General features: G+C 37.1%; 1 protein-coding gene, 1 non-coding gene and 1 pseudogene across 4 annotated transcripts in view; 1 reads left to right on the plus strand and 2 right to left on the minus strand.

Moving 5' to 3' along the window:
- The first annotated feature begins 27 nt into the window (after positions 1-27).
- Positions 28-20,123, plus strand: part of RMI1 (RecQ mediated genome instability 1) — a 28,534-nt gene continuing 8,438 nt past the window's right edge. The window contains exons 1-4 of one of the 3 annotated variants that reach the window (XM_086685093.1): positions 46-221; positions 5,794-5,854; positions 16,148-16,239; positions 17,288-19,902. In XM_086685093.1, coding sequence (XP_086541219.1) covers positions 17,325-19,202 — 1,878 coding nt within the window. In that variant the 5' untranslated portion in view covers positions 46-221; positions 5,794-5,854; positions 16,148-16,239; positions 17,288-17,324 and the 3' untranslated portion in view covers positions 19,203-19,902. Of the gene's footprint in view, positions 222-5,793; positions 5,855-16,147; positions 16,240-17,287; positions 19,903-20,123 lie in introns of those variants that run through there. The other 2 variants (XR_015243486.1, XM_086685095.1) reach the window with 2 other exon arrangements.
- Positions 11,999-12,101, minus strand: LOC112868763 (U6 spliceosomal RNA). Its single transcript, XR_003224356.1, has one exon. It is a non-coding gene; the product is annotated as a U6 spliceosomal RNA (small nuclear RNA).
- Positions 15,264-15,781, minus strand: LOC147574769 (V-type proton ATPase subunit G 1 pseudogene; annotated as a pseudogene).

The raw sequence follows: 20,123 nt of genomic DNA on the forward strand, positions 1-20,123 counted from the left end.
GAGAACTGAAGGCTACCTCGTTCACGCGCACAGGGAGGGGGCGGGGAAGGGGCGTTTTCGGGGCCTACGGAGTCTTTTAGGTTTGGAGGAGGGGTGTGAGCGCGCGGCAAATCGGGCGGGAAGAGGCAAAAAAGGATTAGGGCGCGCACCGTAGCGGTTCCTGTTCTCACAGTCGCGCGGCCCAGGGACCGCTGTTGCGCGAGAGGAAGGCGGACGCCCAGGTCGGTGCTAGGCCCAGACGAATGCCCCCGTTTCCACAGTCCACACTCGCGTCTCCCTCCCACCCAGCACTCCCGTTCTCGCCCGGGCTGCGGGCTGCCGGGCGGGCTGCGCGGCGGTGAGTGCAGCCCGCCCGCCGCCAGCCCCCGCGGCGGAAACCCGCTGTTTGTAACGGGCCGCAGCGCCCGTCCGGAGCGGCCCGGGTCGGGTGCCTGCTGGCGGTTCGCGGCCCGCTGTCGGCTCGGACGGGAACCCAGGAAACGCGTGCCGGTCCGCTTGCCTGCGGCCGGGCGGCCTCGGAGTCCCGGAGAACTGGTCCTCTTTGCTTCCGACTCCCCGCCAGCGCTCCCGGAGATCCCAGGCGTCTTCACAGGCTTTCTGACGAGACCATTCTTTTTTCCCCGCTCTGTTCTTCCTTTCCCCCGATTTTTGTTAAATGGGACCTGTGAGAAAAGTATTCGGTAGTGTCGTCGCTGCAGTTTGTGGAAAATTTGCTGGAAGTATTACATTCTATCCCCTAAAATGAATGCGATTCGCACAATAAGTTGTAGACGTCCGCGTTCTGTTTCTTGCAGCTGTTTAAAGCTCCGACCGAGTGAGTGGCGGTGTTCCGCAGTGATTAAAACCCCCAAAACCTCCTCCTCAAATATGTCACAGATCTGGCGTATTCAAGTTTGCGCTTGCTTTGTGTTCGGTTACTTCTAAGGCCCTTGTGCCAAGCTTTGATGACTGCTTTTGTTAAGGCTCTTAAGGTCATTTCGAATTGGTGACGACCCTGGGAAATCGCCTGGCCTGGTAGTAGCCAGTCGCCACATCCTCACTCTTCTACTCTCCAGCCTTCACCCACAACCCCAAGTAGGCGTCGAAGCATAAAGATGTTGTGATTTACATATAATTTTAACTCCATCATTTGCAGAATACATATATGTGTATTTTGTCGTGATGAAATGTGCCGTAACATCTTACTGTAACTTGATTTCCCTCTTGAATAATTTGCAGAATGGATGTAACCAGCACCTTTTTTGGTATGATTGCATTCATCCATGATCTTTCAGTAGCCTAATGAGGAAGAAACTCTTGCTGGAGGAGCCGAGGACTTCATGAAGCATGAACATTTACTGGCTAGGAGGATAGTTAAATACTGTTAAAAGCATAGTGTCTGCGATTGTGGAGTTTATAGAGAAGGTCTCTTTCAGTGGCCATGTAATTTTTTTAAACGCCTTCCTCCATGATGAATGTATCTTCACGAAGAGCCTTGTTGGGAGGGTAAAACTTAGTTCACATTTTGGTTTTATATTATATGGTTCAGATCTTTATTATTCAACCATGAATTGATGCATGTATGTAGGGGTTGAGAACACTTGTTTTATAGAGATTTCATCTGCCAGTCAGAATTTGCAGTATTTAATTGACTGCCTTAAAACCTGGGACATTTCACTAACACTTAAAGGGACATATAGGGGTACTGTACTAACGATACTTTCTTTCAAGCTAGTATTTCTGGTGTAATTATTAGTTTCTACCCTGATAACGTGAAGAGTGGTGAGCAGGAATGCAAATTAAACAGCCCTATCTAAGAACTTCCTTCTCCCAGTTTCACTGTCTTCTGACTGGACCTTAACTGGTGAAAGCTGTTACTTACCTTTCCTAGATAGTATTGCCCGAATGGAGTTTTTTTCTTCTTTTTCCATGTGTTTCCTCTTTATCTGTTTTAACTATTAGTTTGCTCTTGAACAGGAAAGTCTCTTTCCACCAGTTTTTCATCCTCTATTGTTTTCAACCAAACTACTGTGTTGTACTTTTGCTCATTCAAGGACTTTAGCAAGTCCTTGCCAAAGTACCCATCAAGGTGGATACATCACTGGCCCCTATCTTGTATAATTTTATGGTCATTTTGAACTCCCAGTGAATTCAGAGCTAGTATTACTTAGCCTTGGGGTTTACTTTAGATGAACTCATATAATTCAGATTGTACACTAGCCAGCTGGATGATTATTTAAAATACAAGTACTATTTCCTAAGGTTCCCAGCTATGTGCCCTACCTTGTGCTGGCAGTTTAAAGCTTACTACAGTCCTGCGAGTAAGTTGTGGTTATCTATTTTATGGATAAGAAAACTTAAGACTGAGAAGTTAAGGAATATGTCTGAGGTCACATAGCAGAGGTGGAATTCTCTTTTCCTATTCTCTTTTCCTTACAGTAGGTTATGGAAGATCTACGAACAGCTCCACTGATAACTTCTGATTTCAGTCATTAAATATAATTTCCCCCCCTAATTTTCAGAGAATATCTTCTCAGAATTTTAAAGTTACCCTTAATGAGTTTTAAGACACTTTTATTTTTTAGATGAAGCTAGTGTAAACATGGAGTAGTTATGATTTCAACATTTGTTAGTGCTTGTAAGTCTCAGCTGTTGGTTAAATGCCACATGTGTCCAAAAGGATGGTACTTCTGCCGTTTGTTATATTTTTTTTAAAAAAGGGAATAGGTGAGGCTGACTGAAAATTAACTTATACATCAAAGATGCTTAAGTCTTTGTGATGTACGATAGGATTTTCCTACTCTGTTCTTTCCTGGTCAGTTCCTGCAGTCAAGAACTTGAATGTAGATTATTGTGTTTAGTCAAGTTCAGAGAGTATAAAGTCAGCTTTTTAGAAAACATTTTTTCATGATTATAAAATTAACAGGGATTAAGATATATATACATACATGTATGTATATATATATAGTTTTATACCTGGCCTTTTTCTTAATAAAATATGAACATATTTTCATGTTTTTAAACAGACCTGTAGAAATTTTTTTAAAGACTATAACCTATTTCATGGATCCAGTGTAGTGTATTTAATTCCTGCTTCTCCCCCCGCCATTGTTGAACATTTAGATTATTTCTGTTTTTTTCCACCCTATACAAATACAATGAATGATAAACACTCTAGCACTTAAGTCTGTCCTTTCTGATTACTTTCTTAAGATTCATTTTGGAGAGAAAAAGAAGTGATCATATGGTATGCACATTCTTAATGTACAATTTAAGAAACATACCTTTCCATGTTTTTCTTTTCTTGGACAGTGATGTTCATGAGGATCACGGGCTGTTCTTTTGTGTCTGAGTGGTTGGGAAATTGTGCTCCCTAGCTCACACCTCCCCTCTAAGTTGTTTCTACCTGCAGTGACTGTGATTACTCAATTTCTCCAGAAAGAGAGGAAGGAAAACCTTAAGAATTCTCTAAAGAAGTAGATGCAAGTAATACAATTTATTAAATTATGAAGAGGCTCAGTTATTGAAACCCAGTGTAAACTTCATCATGTAGATTCCACATGATAATACTTTTTCCATTTAATTAAATTTTTAAATAAAAATTTCTAACATGTAGGAAAAAATCCTATTATATATAGAATCCTCTTCTTATTACAATTATGATAATATGCAGTTGGGGGGGGAACTACATCCATGTTTCTGATTAGTATACCCTACACTTACTTTGCTTTTAAATGAATTCTGTGTAACAAATGTTTATTTAGCAGTTTTTCCCCAAAGTTCTTGACTTTTTGGTAAAATATTGGAATTTAGCTATGTTTGAATGCTTGCACAGGGTTAAGTATCTCATCACATTTACTTGCGTTTTATATATGTCTTGGTTATCTTTTAGGGTTTTAATCAGAATTTTTTTCTTTGCCTAGTATGGTAACATTATTATAAAATTATAGTATGTCAATTAGCTTGAGAAGTGGAGATTTAAATCCTAGAGGATAGTACTTGGAGAGAATTATTAATTAGGACTGTCACACATTAATAGAACAATTTAGTTGTGGTTCACTGAGCTGTGTTTCTCAGAATTTGTCCCAACTGTCATTTAAAAGGAGTTTGTCGCTTGCCATGTTCAACAACACTAACAAGGAGGTACGTGTTTGAAATAAGGAAAAAAATGAAAAAAATAAATGGATACATAAGACTTAAAATATCAGTTTGTAATTTTAAAAATTTTGAAATTGTTTTATGTGGTATTTTAGTAGTTATAGCAAAGGAAAAGTATTACTTAACCATGGCACTGTTGTTTTAAAGCTGTCATAAAGATAGATGCAGTGGGTGATGTTAAGTTTTTCTTTCACTTGACTTTGTACGTGAAATAATTTATAATGCACTAGAGGAACTTATTACTTAAATGCGATCTGAAAAAAGTCTGTTCATTATAACAGCAGTATAGTGCTCTTATAGAATGACTTTTTTTATGTGTTTTATTTGTAAGTGGGATTTTGTATATAAATGAGGGACTGGCTATACTTTCCCTTTTCACATAAATCAACAGGGTCTAGCAAAAGGCATAAGAACGGAAATAAAAAGAACTTATGTTCTAGTTCTGGGCCTGCTTTGATACATGATCTTAATATGTCTTAATCTTCAAGCTTCAGTTTTATTCACTTAACTAGATGACAGAACTTACTCTATCATGTTATTTTGAGATTTAGGTAATACTACAGATGTAAAAGTATTTTGAAAAAAGCTAAACCTCTTACAGATAGGTTTTAACTTTTATTTTCAGCAAACCTTTATCTTTATCTCTGTTTATATAGTTGTACCTACTGGGATCCAGGATTGATGTCTCTGAAATTCATCCTTGTTCATTTCATTTCCTGTCCAGCCTTGACCTTTTCAATTCACAGCCAGGCCATCTTTCTTCCTTTCCCATTTTTTCCTTCCTTCTCCTAGAAGTAGCCATAAAATTATCTCCTGTTATTTAACAGGTTCAGCTAGAACGTGCCATTTGTGTTATATGGCTGCATGTACTGTAATAATTTTAGGGATGTATACTGTACCCAGAGTGATTTATAGTACAGAACATTCTGCAAACAACTTAATTGTAATTGTGGCATTTATGCTTGATAATTCACTTAATTTGTAACTCAACTGAAAGTACTCTTTGTCCTGATTTCCGTTTACTTAATGACTATCATTACATTAATACAACACCTTTGCAAATTATACTAGGCCCATCTGCCAGTGCTGTCGTGTTTAAATTTTAGTGGAGGAAATAGGTAACTTACTGAATGAGCATACCTAAGACCCATGGATCTGGCTTAATTTTTGAGGTTAAAAAATATGACAACAGATGCAATCAAATGGCACTTTGGAATCAGGTTATGTAAGTACAATTGACTCCTGAACAGAGCTGGGATTAGGGATGCTGACCCCCACCTAGTTGAAAATCTGCTTGTAACTTTTGACTCCCCTGTAATTAGCTACCATTAACTTACTGCTGACCACAAGCTTTGCCAATAACAGAAGTAGTCAATTAGCACATATTTTGTGTACTGTATATACTGTATTTTTACAGTAAAGGAAGCTGGAGAAAATATTAAGAAAGTTTAAGAGAAAATACATTTACAGTTCTATAATTATTGGAAGAAATCTGCATAAAAATGGGCCCGCGTAGTTGGAACCTGTGTTCAAGGGTCAGCTGTACAGATCTCTCTGTCTTGAAGATGTCCCTAAGCTATGGCTTCATGAAATCATGCTTGGTTTTAACATGCCTTTATTTTAATTAATTTTATATTCGATGTTATTTTGTTTTAGGTCTGTCTTTTAAGCATACAACTGGATTTGGCTTATTCATTTTGAGAGTATCTTTTAACAGGTGAGTTCATCTATATTCGTTACGATTGCTGGTATATTTAGACATGTTTCTACTATTTTATTGTTTCTATTTATGGTGGTTGGCTGTTTGTGCCTTCTGTTAGATAGTTTTCTTTGTTTTCCTCAGCTTGTTTGAAAGTTATATTTCTAGTTTTTTGGTATTTACCTTCAGTTTTTCTTATTGAGGTAAGTTAAAAAAATTTTTTTTAACGTTTATTCTTAGAGAAAGAGAACGTGAGTGGGGGAGGGGCAGAGAGAGAGACAGACAGACAGACAGACAGACAGAGACACGCACAGAATCTGAAGCAGGTTTCAGGCTCCGAGCTATCAGCACAGAGCCCAATATGGGGTTCAAACTTACGGAACTGCGAGATCATGACCCGAGCTGAAGTCAGACGCTTAACCGACTGAGCCACCCAGGCACCCTGAGATAATTTACGTACAGTAACATTTATGTTTTTCTTGGTGTGTATCTTTGTGTGTTTTAACAAACATAGGCATATCACCATCACTACCAAGATCATGATATAGAACAGCTTCATCACCGCCCACATTTCTTTATGCCCTTGTAGTCAGTCTTGGGCAACCATTGAACTGTTTTTTATTGCTAGTGTTGCTTTTTCCAGAATGCTATATAAATGGAATTGTATAGTCTTTGTCTGGCTTCTTTCACTTCACATACTGCATTTGACATTTGTCCTAGTCTGTTCAGGCTGCTCTAACAAAAATACCATAAACTGGGTGGCTTGGAAACAACAGAAATTTACTTCTGTGGAGGCTGGGAAGTAAGTCCAAGATCAAGGTGTCAGCAGTTTTGGTGTCTGGTGAGGACACACTTCTGTGTTCATGGACAGCCATCTTTTCACTGTAACTTCCCATGGTGAAAGGGGCAAGGTAGCTCTGTGGTGGTGGTAGGGTGGGGAGCTCTTACGAAAGCCATAATCTCTTTCATGAGTGTTCTACCCTATGACCTAAACGCATCTCAAAGGCCCTATGCCTAATACCTTCACATTGGGCATTAGAGTTTCAGCATATGAATTTTGGTGGGGACACAGTCTATAAATAGCAACATTTGTCCATGATAGTGCATCTATTAGTAGCTTATTCATTTTTATTACTGAATAGTATTCCATTGCAGTGATGTACCGTAATTTATTGATCCATTCACCAGTTGAAGGACATGTGGGTTTTAAAGCTACTATGCAGTCACACATGCTACCGTTGGGCCATGAGGCCATAAAAGCTACTGTGAACGTTCACATAGAGATTTTTAATTAATGTAAGTTTTCATTGCTCTTGAGTAGATACCTAATAATGTGATTGTTGGGTTATATGGTAAGTGTGTGTTTTTCTAAGAAATTGCTTATCTGTTTCCCAAAGTGGCTGTGCTATTTTGTATTCCCACTGGCAATGTATGGAAAGTTCTAATTTTTGGTATGCTCAGTTATTTTTTACTTTAGCATTGCTAATAGATGTGTAGTATCAGCTGTGATTTTACTTTTCCATTTCCCTAACGTCTAATAATATTGAGCATCTTTTAATGTGTTTATTTGCTATCTGCATATTTTCTTTGGTGAAGTGTCTATTCAGATGTTTTATTCATGTTTGTTTTCTTTTTATTCTTTTTTTTAATGTTTAATTTTGAGAGAGAGAGAGAGTGCATGAGTGCATACGCATGAGCAGGGGAGGGACAGAGAGAGTGGGGGACAGAGTTTCTGAAGTGGGCTCTGTGCTGACTCAGCAGAGAGCCTGCTGCAGGGCTCGAACTAACAAACCATGAGATCATGACCTGAGCCAAAGTTGGAAATGTAACTGACTGAGCCACCCCGATGCCCCAAATAAGTTTGTTTTCTTACTAAATTTTAAGTATAGATTCTTCTGTATTCTGGGTACAAGTCTTTTGTCAGTTATTTCTCTCAGTCTGTGGTTTGTCGCATGTGTGTGGCTTTACATTCTTTTTTTTTTTTAATTTTATTTTTTATTTTTTAAAATTTACATCCAAATTAGTTAGCATATAGTGCAACAATGATTTCAGGAGTAGATTCCTTAATGCCCCTTCCCCATTTAGCCCATACCCCCTCCCACAGCCCTTCCAGTAACCCTCAGTTCTCCATATTTGTGAGTCTCTTCTGTTTTGTCCCCTTCCCTGTTTTTATATAATTTTTGTTTCCCTTCCTTTTTGTTCAACTGTTTTGTCTCTTAAAGTCCTCATATGAGTGAATTCATATGATTTTTGTCTTTTTCTGACTGATTACTTTCACTTAGAATAATACCCTCCAGTTCCATCCACGTAGTTGCAAATGGCAAGATTTCGTTCTTTTTGATCGCAGAGTAATACTCTATTGTATATATACATATATATACCATATCTTCTTTATCCGTTCATCCATCGATGGACAGTTGGGCTCTTCCCATACTTCGGCTATTGTTGATAGTGCTGCTATAAACATGGGGGTGCATGTGTCCCTTCGAAACAGCACACCTGTATCCCTGTGGATAAATGCCTAGTAGTGCAATTGCTGGGTCGTAGGGTAGTTCTATTTTTAGTTTTTTGAGGAACCTCCATACTGTTTTCCAGAGTGGCTGCACCAGCTTGCATTCCCACCAGCAATGCAAAAGAGATCCTCTTTCTCCGCATCCTCGCCAACATCTGTTGTTGCCTGAGTTGTTAATGTTAGCCATTCTGACAGGTGTAAGGTGGCATCTCATTGTAGTTTTGATTTGTATTTTCCTGATGATGAGTGATGTTGAGCATTTTTTCATGTGTCGCTTGGCCATCTGGATATCTTTGGAGAAGTGTCTATTCATGTCTTTTGCCCATTTCTTCACTGGATTATTTGTTTTTTGGGTGTTGAGTTTGATAAGGCTTTTTATTCCTTTTTTTATTAAAAAAATTTTTTTAAATGTTTTTATTTATTTTTGAAGGAGAGAGAGAGAGACAGAGCATGAGTGGGGGAGGAGTAGAGAGAGAGGGAGACACAGAATCCAAAGCAGGCTCCAGGCTCTGAGCTGTCAGCACAGAGCCCGATGCGGGGCTTGAACTCATGAACCATGAGATCATGACCTGAGCTGAAGTCAGATGCTCAACCGGCTGAGCCACCCAGGTACCCCGATAAGGCTTTATATTCCTTACGGTGTTTTTCACAGAGCAGAATTTTAAAATTTTGATAAAGCCCAATTCATTAATTTCTTTTATGAATTATAGTTTTGTTGTTGTCCCCAAGAAAACCTTTTTAAAAGTATATTTACTCTAAGAAAGAGAGCACAAGTGGGGAAGGGGCAGAAAGAGAGGTAAAGAGAGAGAATCCCAAGCAGGCTCTGCACTGACAGTGCAAAGCCCAATGCGGGGCTTGAACTCACAAGTCGTGAGATCATGACCTGTGCAGAAGACACTTGCTTAACTGACTGAGCCACCCAGCCACCCCTCCCTAAGAAAACTTCTAAGAAACCAAGGTCACAAAGATTTTGTCTTAACTTTTCTCATAGCTTTTCTATAGTTTTAGTTTTCATATTTAGGTCAATGATTCATTTAGAGTTAATTTTTATATATAGTGTGAGGTATTGGTTGAGGTTCGTATTTTTGCATATGAATTGTCCAGTTGTTTCATCACCAGTTGTTCAAAAGACTATCCTGTTTCCATTGAATTGTCACTGCAACTTTGTAGAAAACCAATTGACCATATTATGTGTGGGTCTATATCTAGACTGTCTTGTCTTTCCATTAATTTCTGTGTTAATCCTTTTGCCAATACCTTCCTGTCTTGATTATGACGTTTTATACCAAGTCTTGAGATCAGATAGTGTGAGTCCTTCAGCTTCGTTTTTTGTTTTCAAAATTATCTTGACTATTCCAGTTCCTTTGCCTTTCCTTAGGAATTTTAGACTTAGCTTGTCATTTTTTACAAAAAACAGATGTTGGGATTTTGAATGGAATTGCACTGAATCAATCTCTAGATCAGTTGGGGAGAACTGAAACCTTAAGATAGAGTCTTCAACACAGCTGGTCTCTTCATTTGTTTTGGTCGTCTTTGATTTCTTTCATCAGTAATTTGTAGTTTTCAGGGTAAATATCCTACATGTATTTTTGTTAGATTCATTTTTTTCCATATGACACATTGCAGCTTTGATGCATTTATGAACACTAGACAGCACTTCAGCACTATGCTGGGGACCATTTTAAACAGTGAAATCGTCAACAAAAAGCACAAAAGTGTGAAAAATGGAGCAGGAGAAAGATGTATCTTGCTAACTCATTTATTAGGCAATGTAGCTATTTTGTAGATTCTTTGGTGCTTTCTTGATAAATATTCATATTATCTTTATTTTAGGAGTAATTTTCTTTTTTTCCTCTTCCTTCTTGATTTCCCTCTCTTTTTCTTATTGTGGAAAACACCTACCCTCTAAGCAATTAAAAAATTTTTTTTAACATTTATTTTTGAGAGAGAGAGAGTGGGGGGAGGGGCGGAGAGAGAGGGAGACACAGAATCCAAAGCAGGCTCCAGGTCCGAGCTGTCAGCACAGAGCCTGACGTGGGGCTCGAACTCATGAACTGTGAGATCATGACTTGAGCCAAAGTTGGGCTCTTAACTGACTGAGCCACCCAGGCGCCCCATCCTCTAAGCAATTTTTTTTTTAACAATTATGATATTGTTAACTATATACACGTTGTTGTACAACAGATCTCTGTAACTTTTTCATCTTGCATGAATGAGATCCCATATCCATTTTTCCTTCCCCTGTCTCTGGCAGCCACAGTTCTACTCTTTATTTTTATGAGTTTGATTACGTTAGATACTTCATGTAAGTGGAGTCTTGCAGTATTTGTCCCTTGTGATTAGATTATTTCACTTAGCATAATTCCCTTAAGGTTAATGTACGTTATTCAATATGACATGATTTTCTTCCTTTTTCTTAAAGGCTAGATAATATTCCTTCTTATCTATATACCACGTTTTATTTACCCATTCATCCGTTGTTGAACAATTAGATTGCTTCTATACCTTGTCAGTTGTGAATAATGCCACGGTGAATGTGAGTATGCAAATACCTATTTAAGATTATCTTTGATTCTTTTGGATATATACCTGGAAGTGGGATTGCTGGACATATGGTAGTTCTATTTTTCGTTTTTTGAGGTACCTCCATACTGTTTTCCATAGCTGCTGTGCCATTTTTCAATCCCACCAATAGTGGGTAAGTGTTCCAATTTGTCCACATCTTCACCAACGCTTGTTATTTTCTGTGGTTTTATTTTGGCTAGTTGCCATTTGAGGTGTGTGATGTGATATCTCATTGCAGTTTTGATTTGCATTTCCCTTGTGATGATGATGTGCATCTTTTTATATGCTTGTTGGCTATTTGTATATCTTTGGGAAAATGTGTTTTTTGCCCATTAAAATTTTTTTTTGTTATTGTTATTGGCTTCTTTATATATTCTGGGTATTAACCCCTTATCAGATAATGGTTTCCAAATGTTTCTCCTATTCTGTAGCTTGCTTTTTTATTCTATTGTTTCTCTTGCTGCACAGTTTTTGAGTTTGATGTAGTCCTATTTGTCTGTTTTTGATTTTACTTGTTCTTTTAGTGATATATCCAAGAAATCATTGCCTGTTCCAGTGTCTTGAAGTTTTTCCTCCAATATTTTCTCTAATAGTTTTATAATTTTAGGTCTTATGTTTAGATCTCCATTTTACCTCTGTGCTGACAGTTCAGAGCCTGGAGCCTGCTGTGAATTGTGTTTTGCTGTCTGTCTGCCCCTCCCCTATTCAGACTCTGTCTCTTTCAAAAATAAACACTAGATCTCCATTTTAATTTTTGAATATGGTGTAAGGGTCCATTTTTATTCTTTTGCATGTAGATATTCAGTTTTTCCAGCACCATTTACTGAGGACCTTATCCTTTCTTTGTTGTGTAATCTTGGCACCCTTGTTGAAGATTATTTGACTGTATTTATGAGAGTTTATTTCTGGGTTCTGTATTCTGTTCTATTGGTCTGTATGTCTTTCTGCATGCTATTTTTTTTTTTTTCTGTTTTAACTTATAAACCTTTTATTTCTTTATTGCACTCACATGGGCCTCCTGTAAATGTTAAAATGTTGAGAGTAGACATCTGCGTGTGTGTATTGTTGTTTAGTTTTTATTTCATAAAAGTATGGAACGCTTCACAAATTTACATGTCATACTTGCACAGAGGCCCCTGCTAATATTCTGTATCATTCCAATTTTATTATATGTGCTGAAGTGAGTTCGATGTCTGCCTTCTTCTTCTTCTTTTTTTAATGTTTATTTATTTATTTTGAGAGAGAGTGTGCAAGCAGGGTCAGAGAGAGAGGGAGAAAGAGAATCCCAAGCAGGCTCTGTGCTGTTAACGCAGAGCCTGGTGTAGGGCTTGATCCTATGAACCGTGAGATTGTGACCTGAGCTGGAATCAAGAGTCGGACGCTTAACTGACTGAGCCACCCAGGTGCCCCCATCTGCTTTATTCTTGATCTCAGGGGGACAGTATTTTGTCTTTCATACCATTAGTTTTTTTTCTTTTTTAATTTGAGTATAGTTGACACACAATATTACATTAGTTTCAGGTGTATAACACCTCTCTCTGCCCCTCTTCTGCTTATGCTTGCTCGCTCTCTCAAAATAAATAAATAAATAAACTTTTTTAAAAAATTAAAAAAATCTGCATAGCTAAGTTAAAATTTTTCTCAGGTTAGTATTCAGAGGGTCTGTTATGAACACATACGTTATTTATAACTAAGGTTAGTAGTATACTAGTACTGCTTTATCTTTCCAGTACAACATGTTCTTTTCTCTTGAATGGCCTTGTTTTGTTTTCTCTATATTTTTATCAGTTTAACCCCTAACTCCTACAGTTACTTTTATCTCTCCCCTATATTGAGATATATTGATGCTCTAAGAGAAGTGTAAACCAAGAAAAAGACATGAGATCCTGGAAATAGTGGTCTTACAGGATTTATCTTCTTGAAAAATAATTTCTCTTTGGACCTTCTGGGCTGTTTGCCTTTACATCGCGCACATACTTTTTGCTATAATGCTTTTCCTCTCATTTCTTCCTCTTTCTTGGTTTATTTCTGTTATAATAGTGCAGTGCACATCCTCCTTTACAAAAATTGTTTTAGACAATGCTGATCTGAAAATGTTTAATTTCACTGTCATACTTGATTGATAGTCTGCCTAGGTAGAAGGTTGGAAATAATTTTCATTAAGAAATTTGAAGGAATTGCTCATTTACCTTCTAGCTTCTATTGAGAAATCTAAAACCATTTGCATTCATTGATATTTGTTATCCTTTTCTGGATGCTTGCAGCATCTTTGTCCCTGTCTAAAATTTCATAAAGATAATGCCTTGTTACATGTCTGTTTTATTCACTGTATTGGGTTCTTTCCATCTGGAAGCTCTTTTCTTTAAGTCCTGGAAATTGTAAATTTATTTCTTTGATTAATCCTTCCTTCTCCCTCCTTTGTTTTCTCTTTTTTGTCTTTCTGGAACTCCTAGTCTGTTAGACTTATGGGGCTTTTTTTTTCTTTTTCCTTGTGTTTCATTGATTTCTTTGGAAATCAGTGTTTTACTTTTGGAAGAGATTTTATTAACTTTATCTTCCATTCAGTGTACTGTGTTTCATTTCTGCTATCATTTTAAATTTCTAAGAGTTGTTTTTGTCCTATGAATATTTCTTGTTACAGAATCCGATTCTTATTACCTGGATATTATTATCTTTCTGATGATATTAAAAATAGCTTTTTTGGAGTTTTTGGCTCTCTTCATAGTCATTTCATTGCATTTTTTATTTAATGTGCCTATTGTTACAAGATTGTCTTAGAGGGGCGCCTCAATGGCTCAGTCTGTTAAGTGTCCCACTTTGGCTCAGGTCATGATCTCACAGCTCCTGAGTTCGAGCCCTGTGTCAGGCTCTGTGCTGAGGCTCAGAGCCTGGAGCCTCTTCAAATTTTGTGCCCCTGTCTCTCTCTCTCTCTCTCTCTCTCTCTCTCTCTCTCTCTCTCTCTGCCCGTCCCCCACTCACACTCTGTCTCTCTCTCTCTCAAAAAAAACACAAATATTAAAAAAAAAAAAAGAAATGCTTAACCGACTGAGCCACCCAGAAACCCCGGGGATGCCATAGTCTTAAATGTCTTTATTAAAGAGTCTTCTAATCAGTCTTTACATGGTCTATTTTTATCACAATAATTAAAAAAATATGTATATATTCTCATTTTTTTCACTGTAAAGATTCACTAGTTCTGTAATGATAATGACCTTTTTTAGCTCCTCCTCTAAAATGTTATTTATGTAATCCTCACAACTATAACTCCTTTAAATTTTAACCATTTGTTAATAACATGACCACTTGTTTAGGGTCACAGAGTTTATAAGTGTAATTTGGCTCCAGAGTTGTATTCTGAACCACTAGATTATATAGTGGCTCTTCCATCTGTTTTGTTTTGTTTATTTATTTTGCACGATAGTCTTTACTTTTAAATGATTATCAGCATACCAAGTAATAACGGGTAGCCAGTTCTTGAATTCTGTCGTCTAGTAATTTTGATTAAGAGAAACTAAAAGCAGGCCAGACAATTATGCTAGTATTTATTGTTCTAACTCTTAGGTGGAAAAGACTATTTTAAGGCTGTCTGCTGCTTAACACAGGTTACAAATAACTATTTACTACTTTCTCATAGAGAAAGCTCCTGACCCTCAAGAAAAACTTTTGGGGGAAAAAACATTAAACCCTTTTCTTTTTTAAAAACATTTTTTTTTAAACTACATCTAATAAAGAAAAAGTCAGTATTGATATATGTTGCTTAAGCTAAAAGACATAGGGGACCAGACAATGTATACTCATTAAATTTCTAAGAGACATGAGGTAAAAAAGTGAAGTCTTTCAGTAAGCTTTTTTGGTGTCTTTTAAAAATTGAAGTGTAATTGATACAAACATTATATTAGTTTCAATGGTTCAACAATGATTTGATATTTGTGTACATTGCAAAATGATCACCATAGTAAGTCTAGTTAATAGTTAGCATTCATCACCTTATATAGTTACAGATTTTTTTTTTTTTTCTTGTCATGAGAACTTTTAAGATTTACTTTCTTGGGGTGCCTAGGTGGCTCAGTCGGTTGAGCTTCCAACTTCGGCTCAGGTCATGATCTCACAGTTTGTGAGTTCGAGCCCCGCGTCGGGTTCTGTGCTGACAGCTCGGAGCTGGAGCCTGCTTCAGATTCTGTGTCTCCCTCTCTCTGACCCTTCCCTGTTCATGCTCTAACTCTCTGTCTCAAAAATAAATAAACATTAAAAAAATTAAAAAAAAAAAGATTTACTCTCTTAGCAGCTTTCGAATACAGATAGTATTATTAGCTATAGTCACCATGTTGTACATTAGGGTAAGCTTTAAGTTCACATAAAGAAGCTAGATTTGTTATTCTCCAAAAACTGAAAGGACCTACTGTATAATATACAGAAATAATTTAATGCCTTTTCATGAGAATATAATTCAAGCTTTGCTAAAATTTCATATCCCATGAAGGCATGTAAAATTCCAATCCTTTGAATAGGCACTTCTTTCTTATTCTCCTGTCCATTTATGTGGTAGTTTTCATGGATTTCTGCTTGATGTCTTAAAGTCTAAGAGGTTATCTAGGACTTCATCCCTGTTTTGCTGGAATTAGGTCTAGAGGATGGTCATCATCTCCTGGGCTGTCTCCACTGCTGCAACTACCATGGGATCCCAGAGCCACAGTGTCCTCGGCCTTGGACACTTTTCTCTCTCTGTAGGCTGTACTGTTCTGTTTCAGCTTGAGTTGGTTTTGCCTGCTTCAGCTTTCATTTCTTTTGCATGTGGACCTTGGACACTTTCTGGGCACCCACTTCTCAGCCTACAGAAGCTGCTGTAAACCCTATGACTGACAGGTCATGGTGGTAGGGATGCGGAGTTCAGCTGGATCTTCCCTTTGGGTCAGTTGACCCAGCTGCCTAAGATACGTGCCTGTGCCAGTGCCCTGTGGGCCATCCTCTCCTATCTTTAATTTTTACAGTAGCCCTGTGAGGTTAAGCATATAGATAAAGAAATACACTAAGAGGGAGTGTGTAAATTTCTCATGGTCACTTGCTTCTATTTAGCTCATTCAAAACCTCATGTTTTTATTATTTTACCTCTACTCTGCCCTGATTGATAATAGGAACTCCCAAAACCATACCACCAAACTCTTAACACTCATACAGATAGACCAGTGATTCTTTCTGTGGCTTTGCCTTATAACCCTTACCACTTCTTGTCCCAGGGCCATTTCTGAACAGTAGAGGTTACAATTACTCCACTGAACAACCAGTTCCAAATCCTATCATCAAATCCTATATGTTCCTGTTCCAAATGGTAAGTTTTCTTGTGGACATGTTAAAACTTTTATAAATTTTAACTCTTAGATATTTTGATCTGTGGGAGAAAAAATATACTTTTGTGAACACAGTGTTAATTGGTGTTTCATAGTGTTTTGCTACTGCTTTTATATTGAGAAATCAGAAGTACATTTATCTCGTATCTCGTAGGAAGGACCGTTGAGTTTTATTTAGTGAAACAAATGAGATACTTTACATCAGCACAGAGTCTATTGTTACTATATTTTTATGCATAGACCACATATTTAAGTGCTAAATGGGCAAACAGAATGGTAAAGTGTTTTTTTTTTTAATTTTTAAAAAATGTTTATTTATTTTTGAGAGAGAGAGAGAGAGATTGTGAGCAGGGGAGGGGCAGAGAGAGAGGGAGACACAGAATCTGAAGCAGGCCCCAGGCTCTGAGCTGTTATTACAGAGCCTGACGCAGTCTTGATTGAACTCACAAACTCTGAGATCGTGTTCTGAACCGAAGTTGGGTGCTTAACTGACTGAGCCACCCAGGCACCCTAATGGTAAACATTTTAATAGAACATGAATTATACATAGGAAAACAACCTTAGCGACTATTGTTTCTTGACTAAATTTTAAATGATTAGAATCTGGTTATTAATATAATAACTACCATTTACTGAGTGTCTTTCATAGGTCTGACATTATGCTTTACAAATGTTAATTGTATAATCTTCACAACAACCCTGGAAGATAAATGGTGGTATTGACATTTTACAGATGAAAAAACTGGGTTAGAGAAGTTAAGAAATTTGTATTAGGCCACAGAACTTGTAACTTGACAGAACTAGCTTTCAAATCGGAATATATCTGTCTCAAACCTTTTGCTTTTCTCATTATATAATCGGATTACTTGTGGTATTTGAATTTGGCCATGTAGAAAGTCAAAGAATTTTAAGATGTTGAAGAGAGAAAAATCTAAAGGGTGTGGTTATACCTGTGCATTGTAGAGAATTGTAGAAACTGTATTTAAATATACTGAATTATCATAATTTTTTTTTGTTTTTTGTTTTCAGGTAATACTTGCATAATATTTCTTTTATTTTAAAAGAAATGAGTGTAACTAATATTGCATTAAGAGTTGAAACCTGGCTTTTAGCTACGTGGCATGTTAAAGTACCTCTAATGTGGTTGGAAGCTTGTATTAACTGGATCCAAGAAGAAAATGATAATGTTAATTTGAGTCAGGCACAAATGAATAAACAAGTGTTTGAGCAGTGGCTCCTTACTGACCTGAGAGATTTGGAACATCCTGTTTTACCTGACGGCATTTTAGAAGTTCCAAAAGGAGAACTGAATGGATTTTTTGCTTTGCAGATTAATTCATTGGTTGATGTAAGTCAACCTGCATATTCCCAGATACAAAAGTTGAGAGGAAAGAATACAACGAATGACTTAGTTACAGCTGAAACACAAGTAACCCTAAAACCTTGGGAAGCAAAGCCTTCACGAATGTTGATGTTACAACTAACTGATGGAGTTGTACAAATGCAGGGAATGGAATATCAGTCTATTCCAGCTCTTCATAGTGATCTTGCCCCAGGTACAAAAATTTTGATTTATGGAAACATTTCTTTCCGTCTTGGTGTTCTTTTATTGAAACCAGAAAATGTGAAGATTTTGGGAGGAGAAGTAGATGCCCTTTCAGAGGAATATGCCCAAGAAAAAGTACTTGCAAGATTAATTGGGGAACCTGATCGTGTAGTTTCAGTCATACCAAATAATTGTAACCAGACCATCCCTGGAATTACAGATGTTCTGGATCCTGCATTAGGACCTTCTGATGAAGAACTCTTGGCAAGTCTTGATGAAAATGAGCTTGCAGCAAATAATGACACCTCCTTAGAAAGAAGATGCTTCAGCACAGGTAGTTCCTCAAATACTGTTCCCACAAGACAGTCAAGTTTTGAATCACGACATATTATTTCTCCAAAACCCAAGGAGAAACAACCAAATCAACCTATGCATTTCACTGATGGGGAATTAGATGACTTTTCATTGGAGGAGGCCTTGCTTTTAGAAGAAACTGTCCAGAAAGAACAAATGAAGACTAAAGAATTACAGCTATTGACTTTGAACAGAACCCCAGATGAAAGCATAGAGAGATTTTTACATAAACCTAATACTCCAAATAATTTTTCTTTGATTTGCAAAAGTGGAAACCGTAATTGGAATGAAAAAAATGTATCCGAACAAGTGACTAATGAAGACAAATTATTTAGTTGTCCATCTGTTGAAGACAAAAACAGTAGCGTTTTTTCAGTTCATAGTAATGTACCCCTACCCCATGATTTTACAAATAAAGATAAGGACTCAGAGACAGGTAATAAAGTAAAACAAACCTTCAGCAGTGCAGATGGACATTCCTTAAATAAAATATCAAAGGGAGAGCTGGTAAATAATGTACCAAAAAGGAGTTCACACATTTCTAGTGAAAATGATCATCATTTACAGTCTTGTTCTTTAAGGCCATCAGAGAACAACACTAATCTTTCTATTGCCATGGATTTGTATTCTCCGCCCTTTATCTATTTGTCTGTCCTAATGGCCAGCAAACCAAAGGAAGTTACAACAGTGAAGGTCAAAGCATTTATTGTAACCTTAACTGGAAATCTTTCAAGTTCTGGTGGCATTTGGAGTATAACAGCAAAGATTTCTGATGGTACTGGATATCTAGATGTAGACTTTGTGGATGAGATACTTACTAGTCTGATAGGGTTTTCAGTACCAGAAATGAAACAGTTAAAAAAGGATCCTCTTCAATACCAAAAGTTCCTGGAAGGTTTGCAGAAGTGTCAGAGAGATTTAATAGATTTGTGTTGTCTAATGACGATTTCATTTAATCCCTCCTTGTCTAAAGCAATAGTACTGGCATTACAGGATGTTGAAATGGAACACCTTGAGAACTTAAAAAAGCGGCTGAATAAATAATTTACTAAGATAGTATCAGAAAACAATTCCAAAAAAAAAAAAAAAGAAATATTTAACATTAAATTTAACCTTTTATGTTTGAGACTTTGTTTTGTAAAAGAGAAAAAGGAAATTTTATAACATTTTAGTTTAATTTTAAAATGTTTAATCATGAATGTGTATTTAGGTTTCTTAAATAAATTTTTTTTATAATAACTGTTAGACGAAAGAATTTGGTGACCCATCGTTATTGAGAGTTTTGTTTCTCACTTGTCATTTCACATAATGATTGCTAAAGTATTGTGTTGGTGTTTACTGATGTGTCATATTGTTGGAAGTTGGCAATTATAAGTAGATAGTTGTACTTCTAATGTGTTGAGTACCCAAAGAGATTTTTTTATATTACTATACTTAGGAAACAATGTTAATCCAGTGGATTAGAATGTCAGGCTCTCAGATACAAAAATACTTATGCTGGTTTTTATTTTGTAAATATTTGTCTGGTGTACTTAAGGCAAATATTATATTAACTAGGTACAATTGCAGAGATTATGTTGCATGGTTTAAACATCTTATTTTCAAGGATAATTTATTTCGAATTGTATATGGAAAACTTGAATATAAGATTCAGTAAATACTTTTTTGGGGGGGGTTAAAATAAGGTGGTTGTCCATGTCTTTATGTACTATCTGAATTAGCTCAACATGTAAGCTTACCTTTAGTTTTGTTGGGAGTATTGTTTTTTTGTTTGTTTTGTTTTGTTTTTTTTAATGGAGACGGTTTACCACTTTTCTATTTTGCTGTTAAAAAGTCACATTTGAGGGGTGCCTGGGTGGCTCAGTGCGTTGAGCGTCCGACTTCGGCTCAGGTCATGATCTCGCAGTTCGTGAGTTCAAGCCCCTCGTCGGGCTCTGTGCTGACGGCTCGGAGCCTGGGAGCCTG

Source organism: Puma concolor, chromosome D4 (genome assembly GCF_028749965.1).
Source record: "Puma concolor isolate L17-30 chromosome D4, mPumCon1.1.hap2, whole genome shotgun sequence".
In the NCBI taxonomy this organism is placed as follows: domain Eukaryota; kingdom Metazoa; phylum Chordata; class Mammalia; order Carnivora; family Felidae; genus Puma; species Puma concolor.